Here is a 17,705-nt window from a genome sequence, read left to right as displayed (position 1 = left end):
GCCCCCGAGGCCATGGCAGCACCCCGAGCAGGAGCTCACCCGTCACCCAGCTCCCAGGTGATGTGATGTGATGTGATGTGATGTGTGCCGGTCCCTGCTGCCACCCCGCCCTCCGCCGCTGCCCCTGCCCGGGCGATGCTGAGCCTGCGGGAGCCGCGATGGCTCCTGGCACTGCCGACTGCTGCTGTCCGTGCTGACCTCAGCCGGGGTCGGAGCCGGCAGCTCCAGCCCGTGGCATTTCCCTCCAGCTGAAGCAGCAGGCAGGGATTTAACTCCTGCAGGCGGTGGGCACGGGATAGCACAGTGCCCTCCCCAGAAGGTGCTGGCATGTCCAGTACCTGGCCCCACAGAGGCTGTGGGGCAGAAGGGTGGCAGCAAAGACCGGCACCCTGCCCACAGGGTTGGGTGCAGGCAGGGTGTTTGTCTTTCTGCAGGAACAGCCGCCTGGGAGGCAGTTCAGGGAGCCTTTCCCTTCCTCCTCACAGGGTGAATGGCCGGACATTTGCCGAGATCGAGATTACAGCACATACGTATCCGGATTTCTGCCTCACCGTGCCTGGGAGAAAGCTGGGGGCACTTTGGAAACCTCTCCAAGCCCTGTCCCTCTGCCCAGGGGGAACAGAGGCAGAAGGGAGGGGGCTGCCGGTTTTCTCCGCCGGCAGCGGTGATGCCAAGGCATGGCACTCTCTCGCCCGTCGCAGAGCGCCTTTGAAAACATGTCCCCTCCCTGGGGGAGGTGTCCCTGTGCTGAGAGTGAACCGGCTGTCCCGAGCAGCCCCTGGCCCCGGGCAGCAGACAAAGAGCGGGTGCACATGCGCCCGCCCGGCCCGGGGCAGAGAAATGAGCCATTGTCCCCGCGCAGTGCCAGCCCCGCCAGCCACCGCCACGGACCCGGCCGGCACGGGCTGCCTGTGGGACACAGCGGCTGTGCCATGGCCAGGCTGGTGGGGCCAGCAGCGATCCTGGTCCTCCTCTGCCTGGCCGTGGGTCTGGAGGCCAGCCCGGAGCTCTCCGGTGAGTCGGGGTGCAGGCAGGGAGGCGGGGGATGCTGGACCGCGCCGGTGTGATGGGAGGGAGAAGCGACAGCAGGTGGGTGGGGTAGGGGCAAGTGAGCTATAAACCATGGCAAGCCAGAGGGAGTTTGCCCAAAACGCTGGGATTTCTTTATCCCCACGCAGGCCTGTGATCTGAGAAACATCACACACATCCCACAGCCGCGGTGTGTGTGAGGGAGTGGCTGCCCTGCTCTGTTGTGCTCCCTCGGACAGTTTGGAGGCAGAAAGGCAAAGAAAAAAAACATCAAGCCAGTCCCTGAGCTTTGCTGAGCCCCACCCCTCCCAACCACGAGGCTCATGCCGTCGGTGCTGGGCAGTATGTGGAGCACCCAGGGCTGCCTGTCGTGATTTCCCTGCTCTGAGAAGTGGAGGGAAGAGATGGGCTGAAGCTGTACCCGGTCCCTGGACAGAGCCAATGGCTGCAGCCCCAGCCAAAAGCACCCGTGAGTGGGGGTGCTGCAGGGTGCCCTGGCACAAGACACAGCAAGGGCCAGAGCCTCTCCCCAGGGCCTTGCTGGTGAGCCTTATAGATGTAGCCAAGGCAGAAATTTGGGATCCCTTGTGCCCCAGCACTTTGAACTGTCAGGACTGGTGCAGGCAGGCTGGGCACCAGGCATTCCCCAGGGATCATCTGGGAACAGCCATGCACACCTTCCTTCTGCTTTACCAAGCCTGGGTGGGTGAAAGCCTGATGCTGCAGGGCAGGCTGCAGTGAGGAGGAGGTGATCCCATCTGGGCAGAGCCAACAGCACAACCACAGCACCAGGGACTGTGTCAGCCACACCAGTGGGCCGCCAGAATCACTCACAAAGTCTGCATGCGGCCTCCTTGCTGTGGTGCTGCCCCCAAAAATCATCTTCACAGCTGCTCACTGCCCCAAAACAGTGTGATGGAGAAACCTCTGTCCTCGTGGCACTGTCTGAGCCTCGGTTTTAAAATACAAACCCCCAGTCATGCCAGCCAGGTGCTGACAGCAGGGCAGGGCTGGGGTTGAGGAAACCCATTTCTTCTCCTATTTCTTCCCTGAGTTCCCCACCATCCCCAGGATTTGGCTGAGTCCTTTGTGCTGGGGGCTGCCCAGCAGCAGGGGGTTTGGGCAGCTCCACCTCCAGCACTGTTGGGGGAGGTGGGTTTGGATTCAGTGCCAGGCAGAAGTCAAGGCATGGGTGGCTCTGGAATCTTCAGGAGAGCCTGGCTGCTGCCACAGGTGTGGGGCTCCTGCCAAGTGTGGGGCTGCAGCAGGGGATGCAGAGGAAGGCAAGGGGGGCTGGCAGCCTGGGCAGGGCCCCGTGCCCCTCACAGCCCCCAGCATCCAGTGAGATGGGACAACCATATCACTGGACAGAGCTTGTCCTGTCCGCTCTTCGTGGGCACTGCACCCTAAGGGGCAGAAATCCAGCTCTGTGCCATCCAAGGAGCATCTTTGCATCGTACTGGAGCTTCGACCTGGCTAAAACACCTTCTTTACTGCCACCCACCCTCCTCTGCCTCTCCTTTCCTTTCTCCTCCAGCATGCAGAGGAGCAATCAAGGGCTTGCTTGTGGGATGCTGTGGCCCCCCGCTCATTCATCCCAGCTTGTGAGGAGAAATGTCAAGGGAGAGAGTAACTCTGGGCCAGAGGCAGCTCCCAGCTGCACCCACTGACTCCCCAGGGAGTGATTCTGGCCGCAGATGCCAGAGGGTTAGTGGCAGCAGGGAAGGTGAAAGGGGCCCTTTGTGCCGCTGAGCCTGGCACTGGTTTGCGGAGGGAGAGAGGGGGGAGCTCGTGCTCCCACCTTCTTGTGTTGGTTTGGGGAGGTTTGACACACTGGGGGCTGGGGGACAGGGTTCATGTCCTACCCCAGGCCCCAGCTGTAGAGGGGGGGCTGGAGTGCAAGTCCCTCCAAAGACCCCACAGCTGGGGACTGGGGTCTGTGACCCACTCAGCAGCCCCGGGTTGCCCTTGTCCCCACCTGCCAGCCTCAAAATGATGCTTCCTCTTTGCTTTTGTTTTATTCAAAGACACAAATTGCTCCACTCAGGTCCCTGCACAGCTTTTTTTGTCAGTTTTTCCTGCTTCCTCAGCCTTCTCCAGCAATCAGTGCCTGCTCAGAGCACCTGGCAACTTGCAGAGCTGTTACTAAAACAGCTTCCTCGCCCACCCAGTGCAGCTGATGCCAAGTAGAGCTGATCTCTGCATGTTAAACCCTTGGAGAGGAGGGGCAGGACAGTCCCACCTCACTGTTCCCTGCAGGGAAAACAAGAGGGTCAGTGGTGTGTGACACAAACTAGGCAGGATTGAAAGAGAGAAGCATTCCATGATGGGAGTTCAAGGAGGGAAGAGCCAGTGCCCATTGGAAGGGCTGGGGGCCAGGAATGGCTCACACAGATGCACTGGGTTTCTCCAGCAGAGACCTGGGGCCAGCTGGGCTCAGGTGATGACTTGGTGGCTCACACTCATCCATACCAACCCAGCCATCTGTGGGATTCTGCTGGACCCTTCTCTCATCCGGCTCATGGCTCGACTTGTGACAGACCTGTGACCTGTGACTTGTGACAGAGCACATCCTCCTTGCCCTGACTCCGAGATCATCGCTGGGGGACCATCCCTGGCTTATCCTTGGTGTTCCCCCACCAGGGCTCCATAAAAAGCCTGATCTTCTCTGAACACTTGACAACTCCTCATGGGATTCTCCTGTATATGTTTTCTCTGACCTGTTGTCCTGCCTTCAGCTGTTGCTTCCCATTGCTAACCAGTTCAGCTATTCCAGGCTGCTTTCCAGCCCCTTGGCAGCAGTGCTGTATGCAAGGTTTGCTGTATACAAGGTTTGCTGTTGCCCTGCTCTGGTCCTGTTCACCCCATAAGTGCCCCAGCTCAAGACATCCTCACTGCCACCAGCACTCGGGAGCCCAAGCGCCGCCACTGCCGCGGCCCTGGTGCCTCCTCTGGCCAGGGCCAACCCCTCTTTCCCCTTCCAGGGTACCTGCGCAAGGTGCTGAGGAACCACACTGCCCACACCTGCGATGGAGAGCAGCTCCTCATCGTCTGCCCTCGCAAAACCACCATCAGCATCCTCGGTGCCTTCTACGGGCGCCGCGTGCCCAGCACCAACCTCTGCCCCAGCCCTGGCAACGCCTCCCAGGAGAGCACGGAGTGCACCTCGGGCACCGCCCACCTGGTAAGGGAGGGGTCCCGGGGGCCGGGCTGCACACCCCGCTGTCCCCGCATCGCTGAGCTGCCTGCTCGGGCGGGGGGTGCAGACAACGCAGCCTTCCTCTGCCCCGAGGGAGGCTGTGGCCATCAGCGTTGGGATTCACCTGTGGGGCCCTTTTCCAAATTTCGAAGATAAGGGTGAAAGAGATGTTCTGCCGTGGGCTCCGGAGTGGGGCCTGGCAGGAGGCACTGCTGTGTCCTGAGGGTGCAGCAGGCTCAGGGGAAGCCCTGGCAGCTGGGGCTGGATCTCAGAAGAAGGGGAGTGCTGCAGCCACGGTGTCGGGCTTGTGAAGCGAGACAGGACACCAAGAGACGCTGTGCTCAGCTCTGTGGGTGCATCCCCTGGGGTTAGCACAGAAGCAGCACCTGTCCGTGCTGGCAGCTCCCAGGGAGTGGATTAATGAAGTGGATCAAAGGGGGTCTGCTCGACGGAGAGGGTAGGAAAGCAGAGGTTGGCAGAAGGAAAGAGATCTCCCCAAAGCTGGTGCCTGGGTCCCTTGGTTTCATGTGCTGCTTTTCTACCCCTGTTCCAGCTCCTTGCTAGGGCTGGCGCAAACCCACAGCAAACCCAGAGGCTGCAGCTGCCTGCAGGGAAAGGGAATGAGCTGGAGAAGAGGAAAAAGAGCTGAGGGACCACTTCCCTGCTCTGGGAGCTCGCAAGGCTTTGCTGCCTGGTCCTGCTCCAGCCGTAGATCCCCTCCTGGCATCCTGCATGTCCCGGGAGCTCTGTAAATGCAGAGCCAGACCATGCTGGCATGGCACTAGGCTGGCCCCATGAAGCACCCTGAAAACACAGGTCAGGGTCCCCCTCCCTGCAGGATGGAAGGTACAGCCTGGCACAGGCATTAGGAGACCGAAGGGCAGGTCTGAGAGCAGGTCTGTGTAGCTCTGGTTCACACTGGGATGGAGCCGCTCCAGCCAGGGGACCGTGCTGGGACGAGGCTGGGATACCAACTGCTGCTGAAGGAGCAGGGATGTCTGGAGGGCAGAGAGCAGGGCTGCTGCCGAGCCTCAGCTCTGTTTAGGCAACACCTGCGAAGAGACATCGTGTTTCCTTTGTGAATCTCCCTTCTGGCAGCCAGCGAAGACCAAGGGGAGGCTCAGTCCTCTGCTGGGCTGAGGGGACAGGGACAGAGGAGGGGAAGGAGAGATGAGAAGGGTCTCCGTTCTGGGTGCTGGGATCCTCGGGCGAGGAGGCAGCGAGGGTCGGGTTGAGGGTCGGGAACAAACCGCTCCCTGCCGCCGGCAGCCCCTGCTCCGCTGCGGGGCCGCTGCTGCGGGAAGGAGGTGGATGCAGGGGCAGGGAGCACCACAGCCACCCTAGGCCGGGCTGCCCAGGGATTCCTGCCGCACCCAAGGGCCCGGCGCAGCCACCCGCGGCTTGGCTGCGGGGGCAGGAGGGGACAGCGGCCACCCCGCGGGACCTCGGCGGGACCCGGGCGGGTGAACCCTCGTCCCCACCTCGTGGCTGCGCGGGGACATTGCAGGGGCCGCGGGGACGTGAGCGCACGGGGCAGTGTCGGTGCACACGCCCGCACAGATGTTACAGATGTGCAGTGTGGTGCGGTGCTGGCAGCTCTGTGCTGGCACACAGCTCAGTGTGGGTGCAGGGGAGGAACTAGTTCGGGAACAGGCACTGGAACTGGGGTGTCTTGCATCGGGGGCAGGCAGGAGCAGCCGTGGGAGACCTCTGTGAGGTGAGAGGCTGTTTCACTGAGCCTGGTGATGGCACTGAGGGACAGCAGGCGAGCACAGCGTCGGGACTCCACACCCACCTCACGCCTGCTTCCCTCTGCTCTCCAGAAGCTGCTGGCTGAGTGCCAGGACAAGCAGTGGTGCCAGTTCTCAGTGCACAGCCAAGTCTTTGGGCCAGACCCGTGCCCCGGGACGCACAAGTACCTCATCACTTCCTACAAGTGCCGGCCAGGTGAGGTGGAGCAGGGTCTGGGTAATGCTACATGGGCTCTTTCTGGCTGCTCAGAAAGGGGCAGGGAGGAGAGCAGGGCTGCTCTTGTACCTCACAGCCCTCCTCCAACCCTGCCCTTGGCCTAAGGGAGGGGCAGCAGCTGATTCAGGATGCATTGGGACACTGCGGTGTCACTCCCCAGGGAACCATCGGATCAAGACCGTGTGTGAGAATGACAAGCTTAGGCTGCAGTGCCGACCAAAATCCATCCTGGCCATTTATTCTGCAAATTATGGACGATTCCTGCGGGGCAAACCGGAGTGTGATGCCCTGAACACTGGGGGACCCCATATAGGTACGCCAGAATGGTTCCAGACAGAAATGGGACCAGGAGCTGTGCAGAGAGTATGGCACAAGTACACCACTGGGCTGTACCTGTGCCCCTGGCCCCCAGCTGGCCAGTGCCTGGTGGACAGGGGCAGGCAGCCCTGCCCGTGGGTCCATGCCTCGTGTCTCTGCAGAGTGCTTGGCTCCAGACGCCCTGCGCAGGGTGTTCAAGAAGTGCCACCGCAAGGGGAACTGCACCGTGGCTGCTGACGAGGCCACCTTTGGGGACCCGTGCCTCCCTGGCATGAAGAAGCAGCTGCGAGTCTCTTACACCTGTGGTGAGAGCTCCCCACAGAGCTGGGGGCACAGGGGCACCGGCAGAGCACCTGCTGTGCCCACCCCGTGCCAGGCAGGCGGGAGCACAGGGCTCCTCGGGGAGGCAGGGGCTGCTGGGGAGGAGCGGGCTGGTGATGTTTGGTGTGTGCTCTCCTTGCAGTGCCCAAGCAGCTGCTGGAGGAGGTGGGCCCTGACACCTCAGACCCCTTCCTGCTCTCGGATTACATGCACGGTAACGCGGCGGGAGGGAGGTTACACCACAGGCAGTGTGGCACCATGTCCACGCTCGGGGCAACCAGCCCTTCCATGGCCTGTCTGTGTCCCTATACCAGCTCCATCCTAGCACCTCTGTCCCACGGCTGAGGCCACCCCTTGGTCAATGCCCATGGCTGAGGGGCTGGAGATGGGTCTGCTGGGAGTAGGGGAAAGGAGGGCCTGCAGGGTCACTCCCCCAAAGGATGGAGTGTGGTGTGGAGAAGGACAGGCAGGGGCAGGCGGCTGGGCCACAAGGAGCTGGGAGCACCTCGTGTCTCAGCCTGCACCCCCTTGTCGCTGCAGGTGGCTGGTACAAAGGGCCCAGGTTCTCCAGGCTCCGGGAAGACCGCATGATTTTTACTAGCTCTCTGGCAGCTTTTGCCCACCTTTGGGGTACGTGCCCTCCCCGGGTCTCACGCAGCACCCAGGGGAGCGGGACAGGCTGGGGGGTGACTGAGGTCCCAGATGGCCCCAGCTCAGCCCAGGGCTCATCTCAGAGGCAGCCAGACCCCAGACTCCTCCAGGCAGGCAAGGGAGGTGGGCACCAAGCACCCGTGCTGGGTTTGGGGTGGACAGATAGGGCGGGAGCTCAGGGGTTGAACAAGGCCTGAGGACCTTCAGCGTCAGCAGTTGCAGTGCAGCTGCGGTCCTGCCTGTGGATCTTCCCTTCCCAACAGGCCAGATTACCCATTTGGTCTCCTTCCCTCCTGCCCTGTCTGCAGGCACTGATAGAGAGCACCTCTCTGCAGGCAAAACTTCCCTTGCCAGAGGAAATTACTCATTTAATTCCTGAAGAGATGATTCTTTCCCCTGCTCTGCCTCTCCACATCCTGAGGGGGGGTTTCTATGGGGAAAGGCACATTTTGGGACACTGGTGGGTACTGATGAGGCTCTGAGTGCCACTCCCACGATGACTGGGGCAGGGTCTGCCCTACCTCTGCAGCCTGGATGCTGAGGGCATCCCTGCTCCTCTCCTCTTACTCCCATATGCCTGGCAGAGGGGGTTTGCAGGCGCTGGTAACCTGCAGGCTGCAGAGCAGTTTGTACCCTGGTGTGTCTCCTTGCTCTTCCCCTCAGGTGTCCCAGAGAAAGTCGGCCTCTACTTTCTTTGCGGGGTCTCAGGAGGCCTCATGCTGCTGCTGTGTATCATCAGCCCCAAAACAGCCTTCCTGCAGGAGGTGGGGGAGGCTCTCAAAGACCCAGAGCTGGGGAGCAGCTCAGAGCTGGGCAGGACCAAGCTGAGGGATGAGCAGGATGAAGACCTTCCTGACGACAGCTCCTCAGACTCCTCCTTCCGCCGCCTCACCCGCACCTACCGGGCCACCGACAGCATCTTCAGCCCTGAGCTGACAGCAGCCATGGAGGGAGCGGTGGATCACCAGGGCTACGGCGGGGATGAGATCTGGATGCCCAAGGAGTCCAGTCCATATGCCATCCATAAGATCAAATCAGCCACCAAATAAGGACTGGAAGAAAATGGGTGGGGAGCAGCAGGGGGTGCAGGCTCAGCAGCGGGACCTGACATCAGAGACATAAGTTTGGGCTCTTTGGGGTGACTGCGCACCCCGAGCCGCAGCAGGGTCACGGCAGCTCCAGTGTGTCCATCAACCCACTACTCCACCAGCCTGGAAACCTCTAACCTGGGGGTGAGATGCGGTCCCTGGTTGTGATGAGGGGCTGTGGGATGGCTCCTTTGCCACGCCGCTAACCCTAAGCTAACCTCCCCATTCTTGGCTCGCATCATGTGGCTCTAGTGTTTAACCCTGCTCAGCCGAGCCCACCTTCAGCCCTCTGAGGGTGTTTGCTCCCATTTCTCCTTGGGTGCTGGCTTCCACCCCTGGTGCTGCCAACACATCCTGCACTCAGGGAGTGTGCTGGTGACAGAGAGGCAGGAATGGCCAGGACACGGTGGGGATGCAGGTGGAGCAGGTGGGCAAGCACAGGGGGCATCACCCAGCACAGCTCCACCAAGGTGCATGCCATGCAGCCCTGGTGCCCCGGGGGAGTTGCTCCCTGGGCTGGAGCAGCTCAGCACAGCACTGGCTCTCACCTCCCTGAGGGCATTCAGGGACTCTGTCACCCTGCCTTGCTCCGTGCTTTCCTTTGTGCTTTCCCCACTGTCAGGAAAGCCCCGGGCACAACTTGCTGGGGCTTTTTCCAGTAAATAAATGCAACAGCTTTTGGACTCAACGTCCCTCCCTGACCTTAGCCATTAGTAGTGAAAAGAGGAGAAAAAGGAGGAGGCAAAGTTCAGCCCTCCCTGTGCAGAGCAGCTCCTTGCCTTCTACCAGTGCTGGCACTGGGCCATGGGGAGCAACAAGTTGGGCCTGTTTTATCATGGGAAAGGATAAGTTTTCAGCCTGGGGAAGGGAAATGGGGGAGAAGCAGTCTGTGTGGATTCCATGAATGATGCTTCCTTGTCCTTGCAGCTTCTCTTGAGCCTGAGGCTCCCTGTCTGGCAAACAATCCTGGAGCTGAGGTCCCCAGATGCCACACAGAGGGGCTTCTTGGCAGCCCTGCAGTGCCAGGGAGCTGGGCTAGGGCTGGGGGCTGCTCCAGCTCTGAAAGGCAGCTCTGTGGTGCTGTGGGAAGAGGCTGGATGGAAGCAGTGACCCAGCTCTCCTCACAACAGGGACACACTAGGCACAGATGCTCTTGAGTGAGCACACAGCAGAGCCTAGTGGGGGGAGCCAAGGACTTGCATCCTGCCTGATTTGGGTGTTTGCTGAGGGAATGCCAGAGCCCAAGGAGAGCTTGAGGGGCTCTCACCTCCAACTGGCCCCCAGATCCTTCGGTGATGGGCAGGGCTGAGAATCACAGCCTTCCATCCATGCTCAGACAGCTGGCCCAGCTCCTGCTGCAGACCCACGTCATCACCTTGCACTTCTTGCTCCCCTTTCCTCCCATACCCCCCATGGCTGGGGGGGATTTCAGCTCGTATGGTGCAAGTCACAGCCCCTGCAGCAGGGCTGGGCTTCCCGAGAGCCTCCCAAGGAGCACCAGCACAGCAGCGCCGTGGAGACTGGAAAAGCCGGCTTCCCCATGCCAAGCCTGGGCAGGACAGGCAGACATGGACCTGTCCCAAAGCAGGCAGCTCACCCCAGCCTCCACAGAGCCACGGGCAGACTTGGATGGGGGTTTTGGCTGAGGATCTTACCCCACGGGGCAATGCACCATGTTTCCATTGGCGGTGGGATGTGTCCTGGCTCTGCCTGGCTAGTATGCATCCACCTCACACTTTTGGCTGGGCTATACACTGCCCCAACATGCATAAGGATCCAGGCAGGCACCTAGACCCCACAGGGATCCCAGAACAACAGCGAGCAAGCCTCAGAGAGCTCCCAGGCCAGGGACAGTGGCAGCGACACCGGGGGAGGTGGGACTGGAGAGGACAAGTGGCCAAGGAGGACACAGGGTGGGCTGGAGCTGCAGCAGCCCTGAACCAGTTTTGGGAACTGAAGGGACCCAAGATTAGTGGGACCCAGGTTTAAACTCCCACTAGCCCTGTGAGCATCCCATAGCTGTGCTGCACCCCAAAGCCATTCTGGTGCTCCTGGCTGTCCATGTCCCAGGTCTTTCTGCTGCAGACGTGGCAGAGCTGCCTGCACAGAGCCCAAGCCGTGTGCCTGATCCTGCCCGCGTGGCCCCTGGGTGGCAGGTTTAAATCCTCTCAGATGCTGGCACTGAGGCGCTTCACTGGCCCCACCAGCAACAGTAGCACACGGGTGTGGGATTATACCAAAGGATTTTCTTGGGCTAAACCTAGGAATCTGCAAGGTTTTTCTGGGATTCTGGTGGCTGGGGGAAGCTCTCCTCTGCTGTAGCACTGAGCTCTGCTGAGTTTACCTCAGTGGGGGCTTCGTTTGAGCCAGAGCTCAGTGCAGTGCTAAAGCCCCCCAGAGCTGCTGAGGGCACGGGACCCCCACACGGCACTGGCACATGAGCCAAGGACTGTGCTAGTTCCAACATGTTCTCTGGAAACCCTCGAAGGAGCAGAGTGATACAGTGAGCATCGAATGTATGAGCTTGGAACATCAATCATGCGACTGACACATGAAAAGTGGGTGACTTTTCCAAGACTCGTTTATCAAGGAACAAAGCAAGCTGTGGGTGTGAGGAGTCTCATGCATTCCTTTCCTGACACATGGAAGCTGATTACAAGCCAACCACATTATCCCACGAGTATGACAGCCTTGAGCGAGCCTTCTCTGAGCATTCCCGGCTGCATGGCAGAGGTCTGACGCCCTCGAGGCTGCTCCTTGAGGCACAGAGGACTCTGACCCTCGGCAGATCTTTGGTAAGCAGCCAGTATTGCATATAGCTCATAGTGCAGGCACTGTGATCTGTGCCTTGGTAACTTTGACCCTGTCCTGGTCGCTGTGGATCCTGGTTTGAATGGGGTGGTCCCAGCAAGCCTCGCCACTGAACTTGGTCTGTTGTGCCTGTAGGACACCACGTGAGCACTGCTCCTGTGGTACCTCCCACAATGAGAGCAGGGTTAGATAAAATATTCAAAAAAATTCTTCCCTGTGAGGGTGGGGAGGCCCTGGCACAGGTTGCCCAGAGAAGCTGTGGCCGTCCTACCCCTGGAAGTGTCCACGGCCAGGCTGGACGGGGCTTGGAGCAACCTGGGATAGTGGAAGGTGTCCCTGCCCATGGCTGGGGTTGGAACTGGATGAGCTTTAAGGTCCTTCCCCACCCAAACCATTCTGTCATTCTATGATTCTCCAAGTGATCCAAACCCTCCATTCCTGATGGAGGTCATGGGAGGTGCACAGCCCACCCTGGGCACACCCTGTCCCCCAAACCAGAGACCTCCAGCCCCATGAGAAAGGGCAGCCCTGCAGTCAGGAGTGGGGGGGCAAAGTGGGGGACCCACAGCTCCAGCTGCAGGCAGAGGCAGCGGACTCAGAAACCCGCAGAGGTCACTCACAGAATCACGGAATCAATTAGGTTGGAAAAGACCTCTGAGATCATCAAGTTCAACCTTCGACCCAACACCACCTCGTCTACCAGACCATGGCACTGAGTGCCTCATCCCGTCTCTTCTTAAGTACCTCCAGGGACGGGCAGCCCATTCCAATGCCCAGTGTCCCATTCCAATGTCCAATCACCCTTTCTGCGAAGAACTTCTTCCTAATGTCCAACCTAAACCTCCCCTGGCGCCGCTTAAGGCTGTGCCCTCTTGTCCTACTGCTGGTTGCCTGGGAGAAGAGACCGAAACCCATCTCGCTACACCTCCCTTCAAGGAATTGTAAAGAGCGATAAACAAGGTCTATCGCTCCTGAGCCTCCTCTTCTCCAGGCTAAACAACCCCCAAGTGCGGCGGCGGCCGCGGAGCCCCCACGCCGGCCGGTGCTGCCGCCATGACACCCCCTCCGACCCCTCAGGGAGGGATTTAAACGGCGCCCGCTCCCACCAATCACCGCCCGCTCAGCCGGCCGCTCGCCCCGCCCCCTCCGCGGGCTCGCCCTCCCATTGGCCGCTCGGGCTGAATTTTAAACCCTGCCGCCCTGCCCCTTAGCAACTGCATCCGTCCGCGCCCGCCGATTGGCCGCCGCCCGGCCCCGCCCCGCGCGCTGATTGGGCGAGGCTCGGCCAGTGGGGTCCGGCCGCTGCCGAACTGCTACTTTTGAAAGTGCCGGTGCCGGCGGTGCGGGGAGAGCGGGCCGGGCATGGGTGAGTGAGGGTGCGGGTGGTCGGGGAGTGTGGGGACAGCGGGTATCGGGGCAGTGTGGGTAGAGGGTATGGGGAGAGAGGGTACCGAGTAAGGGGTGAGTGTTGGACGGGTAATGGGGGAGAGCGGGCCGGGCATGGATGAGCGTGGGACGGGCATCGGTGAGTGTTGGACGGGTAATGGGGGAGAGCGGGTACCGGGCGTGGGTGAGTAAAGGACAGGCATGGGGGAGAGCGGGTACCGGGCACGGGTGTGGGACGGGTATGGGGGAGAGCGGGTACCGGGTAATGCGTGAGTGAGGGACAGGCATGAGGAGAGCGGGTACCGGGCGTGGGTGTGGGACGGGTATGGGGGAGAGCGGGTACCGGGCATAGGGGAATGCGGGACGGGTAATGGGGGAGGGTGGGTACCCGGGCTCTGGGGTGCGCTGGGAACCCCGGGAGGGTTGGGCGAGCAGAGAATTCGAGCACCCCGGTGGGCTGCAGTGGAGTGGGGAACCCCGGAAGGGGAGGGGGCAGGTGAGTGGGGGACGCTGGGACGCCCGGGTGGTGCATGTGAGCGGAGGGGGCAGGGGAGTGAGTGTAACTGAGACCACCCGGGGTGTGCAAGGGAGAGGGGTCTCCGAGGGAGTGCAAGCCCTTGCATCCTTCTCTGGGATGCAAGAAGCTGGGAACTGCCTCCCCCGTATCCCTGCAGGGGGCTTTAAGTGGGAGTCTTAGGGCTCCACGTTCTCTCTTTCTTGGGAGGTGCACCCCCAACCAGACTTGCTCCCTACCTGTCTTGGGGCACAACCCGCCTGCCACGCTCAGGGAAGGGGTGGGGGGTCAGTCCCTGCTGTGCTACCCCCCAGGAGGGACAAAATGCCCCCCTATTCTGCCCCAAGTGGGAAGGGTGTCCCCGGGGGCAGGCAGCAGCCTCACCCCCTGCTCTGCCCCCAGCTTGCTCGCGGAGGACCAAGGAGAGGACACCACTGCCGAGGGAGAGGACGCCGCTGCCCCGCAACGCCAAGATGCTGGCCACCAAACAGACCCGGGCAGGCAAGGTGGGCCCCACGGCAGAGAATGTTGACCCCGAGAAGGTGAGTCCTGAGCCAGGCCAGGGGTGTGGGGGGCTCCTGTGGGGCAGCTGAGCACCACCTTCTAACAGTCTCTATTGCAGGAAGAGAACTGTTACGCCAAGAGATCTTCATCCTCACCCCAGGGCGGGCCCAAGAAGAGGTCGGCGTTCGGGGACATCACCAATGTGAGTACTTCTGTGAGGATGGGGGCTTTGGTGCCCCCTGTAAGCCCCCCACGGGAGGTGGGGATATGTCCCATGCCCCACTAGCAAGAGGAGAGGTCTCCTTGCAGGGCATATCTCGCTTCCCTCTGTGCAGCCCCTGTATCCCTCTGTTCTGACCCAAACAGGCTCGCAAGAACCAGGTGGTGGCAGGGAAGAAGGAGGCCGTGAAAGTGGCACCACCCAAGGCACAGAAGGCACAGGGCACACTGGGGGTGGCCAAGAACAACGAGATCAACCTGAAAAAGTGAGTAGCCATGGGCAGGGGGGTTGCTGCAGGGCAGTGGGCAACACCTACAAACTTTTCCCATAGGGAAGAACAAGTGGTAGCAGAGGCTTCCCTTGGGTGATGGAGACCGTGAGCCAGATGTGGGCGGTAAACAGGAGATAAAATGGCATCAAGTTGTGCCACGGGAGGTTTAGGGTGGATATTAGGAAAAATTTCTTCCCCTTAAGGGTTGTCCAGTCCTGGTACGGGCTCAGTTCTAGAATCTCCATCCATGGAGGGATTTAAAAGCTGTATGGATGTGGCACTGCGAGACATGGTTTAGTGGTGGACATGGCAGTGCTACAGGGAACAGTTGCACTCCTGGTCTTTGAAGGTCTTTTCCAGCCTAAACGATTCTAAGAGTCTCTATGGGGATATTTTAGGGGTGGTTTAGCCCCTTCCTGAAGCAGCGAGAGGCTCTGGAGAGCCCTTTTCTGCCAGGAGATTTAGACTCCTCCCAGGAATGATTTATACTCTTGTCCTGCCCAGGTCAATGAAGAAAACTCCCCCAAAAGCTCCTTCAGAGCCCGAGGTGGATCCTGTTCCAGAGAAACCGGTGCCTGTGCAGGAACTGAAGCCCCCCAAGGAGAGGGTAGGGACCCTGGGCTGCAGCAAGGCCCCAGGCTCATCTTCACAGCACTGGTCTGTGGCTGCCACCGGTGACAGCAGGGCACCAGGCAGTGCTCTGGACCTTGGAGAGGCTTGGGCCAGTGTGATGGGAAGCTGGGGAGGGGGGTTAAGTCCCCCACCATCTTCATCCAAGAATTCTCTCATGGGAAAGAGTGGGGCAGGGGCTGCAGGATGATGAGGGCAGGTAGGAAAGGGAGTGCAGAGAGGCAGCAGCCTTGCCCTGACGGGATGACCAGCACCCACAGAGCTAAGGGCCCCCTCTTACTGGTGCTTCCTCCATCCCAGCAGGTACCAGCAGTGGAGGACATCGACAAGGAGCAGCTGGGTGACCCCTATGCCAGTGCAGAGTATGCCAAGGACATCTTCGAATACATGCGGGAAAGAGAGGTGGGCAATGCCTGTCCAGGGAAGGGGTGACTGTCTGGGCAGGGCCACCCACTGCCCAGAGGCTCTGAGCACCTGGTGGGGGCTTGCATGGGGTGGGAAGGGCCTCGTTTGAGGGGGAATATCTGTCCAGTCCCTGATAGCTGGTTCTTTGGCAGGAGAAATTCATGCTTCCTGACTACATGGAGAAACAGCCGGACATCACAGGGGACATGCGGGCCATCCTCGTGGACTGGATGGTGGAGGTGCAGGTGAGGGGCCGTGGCCTTCTGCAGAACAGCCCCCCATGATGCCTTTGTCACATGGGACCTTTGTGTGCTGGCAGAACCTCTTGTGAGCGTCCCCAGGACAGAGCTGATCTTCCCCCTCCCTGTGCTAGGGATGGACCTACACCCCTCCCTCTGAGCCATGGGCACCCCTGGCCCCTGTGAGAGCTGAGGGGGCAGGGTAGGCCAGGCTTTTGCCTGACACCCTGTCCTGCCCCCCACCTGCATCCTTACAGGAGAACTTTGAGCTGAACCATGAGACACTATACCTGGCTGTGAAGCTGGTGGACCACTACCTGGTGGAGGTGGTGAGCATGAGGGAGAAGCTGCAGCTCATCGGCTCCACTGCCATCCTCATTGCCTCCAAATTCGAGGTAAACCCTTGCATGCTGTCCTGGGGAGCAGGGGCAGAAGGGGCTGTGCCTCTCTGGTCCCGGTGGGGTTTTGGAGAAGGCCAGGTCCCAGGCCACTGCCCTGAGAGCTGCTCGTGTTCCCTCTGCCTGTCCCAAGGCTGTGAATGCAGTCATGGTGGGCTGGCTCCTGGTGTCACTGAGGGCTGGCTCTTCTCTGCTCTGCAGAGACCCTCAGGACACCTGAGTTCACCTCATGCAAGCATGCAGTTCAGGCTAAGGGCTGGGGCAGCAGAGACCTCACAGAAGCCCCACGGAGTGTTTTAACAGTCCTGGTGGGGTCCAGCAGTGTGTGAACCCTGACAGGGCCTGTGGGACGGGTGGGATCTCCCGAGTAGAGCCAGAATAAGCCCCCACGGGGGTGCTGAGCAGTTGTGCCCTGGCAGGAGCGGTGCCCACCCTGTGTGGATGATTTCCTCTACATCTGTGATGATGCCTACAAGCGGGAGGAGCTCCTGGCTATGGAGATGAGCATCCTCAGCACCCTCAAGTTCGACATCAACATCCCCATCCCCTACCGCTTCCTGCGGCGCTTCGCCAAGGTTGGTGGAGCTGGAGGGTGGGCTGGCATCCACGTGCCTCCAGGCACCCCTTTGTGGTGGCTCCAGGGGGTGGTGATGGGCATTCCCAGGGCTTCAGGCTCCCAGCTGGCAACAAGGAAGGTTTGTCAAGAGACATAAGGGTTGAGGATGCTGATTTGTGGTAGGGTGTGGGGTCTGTGTCCTGTGCCCCAGGGGCAGCACTCTCGATCTCAAAGATGCTGGGGAGAGGGGAGCAGCGCTGCTCAAAAGGCTGAGCCTTTCCCTGCCCCCTGGCTGCAGTGTGCCCGTGCCACCATGGAGACGCTGACGCTGGCCCGCTTCCTCTGCGAGATGACACTGCAGGAGTACGACTATGCCCGTGAGAGCCCCTCAAAGCTGGCTGCCAGCTGCCTGCTGCTGGCACTCACCATGAAGAACCTTGGGGGCTGGGTGAGTGCCTGCCTGATCCCCTGTCCCTGCTGAGGTGCCCCAGGGGCACCACAGGGATGTGGGGGGCAATGGACCGGTGCGTGGGATGATGCTCTAGGGCTATGATCAGATTTGGGGGGCTGGAGAGGGAAGATGATGGCTGTCCTGTCACTGAGAGAGGACCCAGCTTAGCCCTGCTGTCCCCTTGCAGACCCCTACGCTGGAATACTACAGCGGGTACAGCGCCCAGGACCTGCATCCCCTGGTGAAGAGGCTGAATTTCCTGCTCACGTATCAGCCCCGCGACAAGCTGAACACCGTGCGCAGCAAGTACTCACACAGGTGAGTGTCGTGGGCTCTGTCTCGGGCCTGTCCCCATCACAGGAGGTGGCACCACCAGCACACACCCTGGGGTGCTGAGGGGAGCTGGGAGCACTGGTGAATGGGCCTCATGGGCTGGGGCTGAGCTCTAAGCAAACGCGTTCTTTTCAGGGTCTTCTTTGAGGTTGCCAAACTTGCCCCCATGGACATGCTCAAGCTCGAGAAGACACTCACCAGCTGCTAGTCCTGCTCTGTAAATAAAGCCTGTAAATAACGGGGCGCCCTTGGGCGGTGGGGTACCATGTACATAAATAATAGTAATTTTAACTGAAGAAGAGGGGGAAAAAAAAAAAGTCATGTGTAACTGTTAATAAAATGTGTTTGTTAATAAGATGTGTCTGTCACACATGCTGGCTGTACTTCCCCTTGCTGTAATGGGACAGAGGGTG

At 60.4% G+C, this 17,705-nt stretch overlaps 2 protein-coding genes across 4 annotated transcripts; both read left to right on the top strand.

Annotated features, from left to right (window-relative positions):
* Positions 1-812: 812 nt before the first annotated feature.
* LOC113973721 (protein eva-1 homolog C-like) lies at positions 813-9,241 on the top strand. Its single transcript, XM_027696186.1, has 8 exons — positions 813-1,014; positions 4,014-4,213; positions 6,052-6,175; positions 6,357-6,509; positions 6,676-6,819; positions 6,978-7,049; positions 7,376-7,465; positions 8,150-9,241. Exons 1-8 carry the CDS (start codon positions 813-815, stop codon positions 8,533-8,535), a joined length of 1,371 nt encoding a protein of 456 aa, XP_027551987.1. The 3' UTR covers positions 8,536-9,241.
* Positions 9,242-12,621: 3,380 nt separating this feature from the next.
* CCNB3 (cyclin B3) lies at positions 12,622-17,598 on the top strand. 3 transcript variants are annotated; one of them, XM_027696180.1, is made up of 12 exons: positions 12,622-12,751; positions 13,688-13,827; positions 13,908-13,991; positions 14,156-14,274; positions 14,785-14,887; positions 15,214-15,312; positions 15,468-15,560; positions 15,812-15,949; positions 16,372-16,527; positions 16,807-16,956; positions 17,147-17,277; positions 17,428-17,598. In XM_027696180.1, exons 1-12 carry the CDS (start codon positions 12,748-12,750, stop codon positions 17,498-17,500), a joined length of 1,290 nt encoding a protein of 429 aa, XP_027551981.1. In that variant the 5' UTR covers positions 12,622-12,747; the 3' UTR covers positions 17,501-17,598. The 3 variants fall into 3 exon arrangements, with proteins under 3 accessions (XP_027551981.1, XP_027551979.1, XP_027551980.1); XM_027696178.1 differs by having other exon boundaries at positions 15,211-15,312; XM_027696179.1 differs by lacking the exon at positions 12,622-12,751 and adding an exon at positions 12,871-12,889 and having other exon boundaries at positions 15,211-15,312; positions 17,428-17,500.
* The last annotated feature ends 107 nt before the right edge of the window (positions 17,599-17,705 follow it).

The sequence above is a fragment of the Neopelma chrysocephalum genome, unplaced genomic scaffold (genome assembly GCF_003984885.1).
Source record: "Neopelma chrysocephalum unplaced genomic scaffold, ASM398488v2 Primary Assembly neopelma1_105, whole genome shotgun sequence".
Lineage (NCBI taxonomy): Eukaryota > Metazoa > Chordata > Aves > Passeriformes > Pipridae > Neopelma > Neopelma chrysocephalum.
The sequence above is the reverse complement of the archived record's forward strand: the minus strand, read 5'-3'. Positions and strand labels throughout refer to the sequence as shown.

Bases quoted from the DNA above. Each gene is read 5' to 3' on its own strand.
- LOC113973721 (XM_027696186.1), top strand. From the start codon at position 813: ATGCGCCCGCCCGGCCCGGGGCAGAGAAATGAGCCATTGTCCCCGCGC. The intron at 6,510-6,675 runs GTACGCCAGAAT...GTGTCTCTGCAG, and splicing joins CACTGGGGGACCCCATATAG to AGTGCTTGGCTCCAGACGCC. The intron at 7,466-8,149 runs GTACGTGCCCTC...TCTTCCCCTCAG, and splicing joins AGCTTTTGCCCACCTTTGGG to GTGTCCCAGAGAAAGTCGGC.
- CCNB3 (XM_027696178.1), top strand. The intron at 16,957-17,146 runs GTGAGTGCCTGC...GTCCCCTTGCAG, and splicing joins TGAAGAACCTTGGGGGCTGG to ACCCCTACGCTGGAATACTA. The intron at 17,278-17,427 runs GTGAGTGTCGTG...CGTTCTTTTCAG, and splicing joins CGCAGCAAGTACTCACACAG to GGTCTTCTTTGAGGTTGCCA.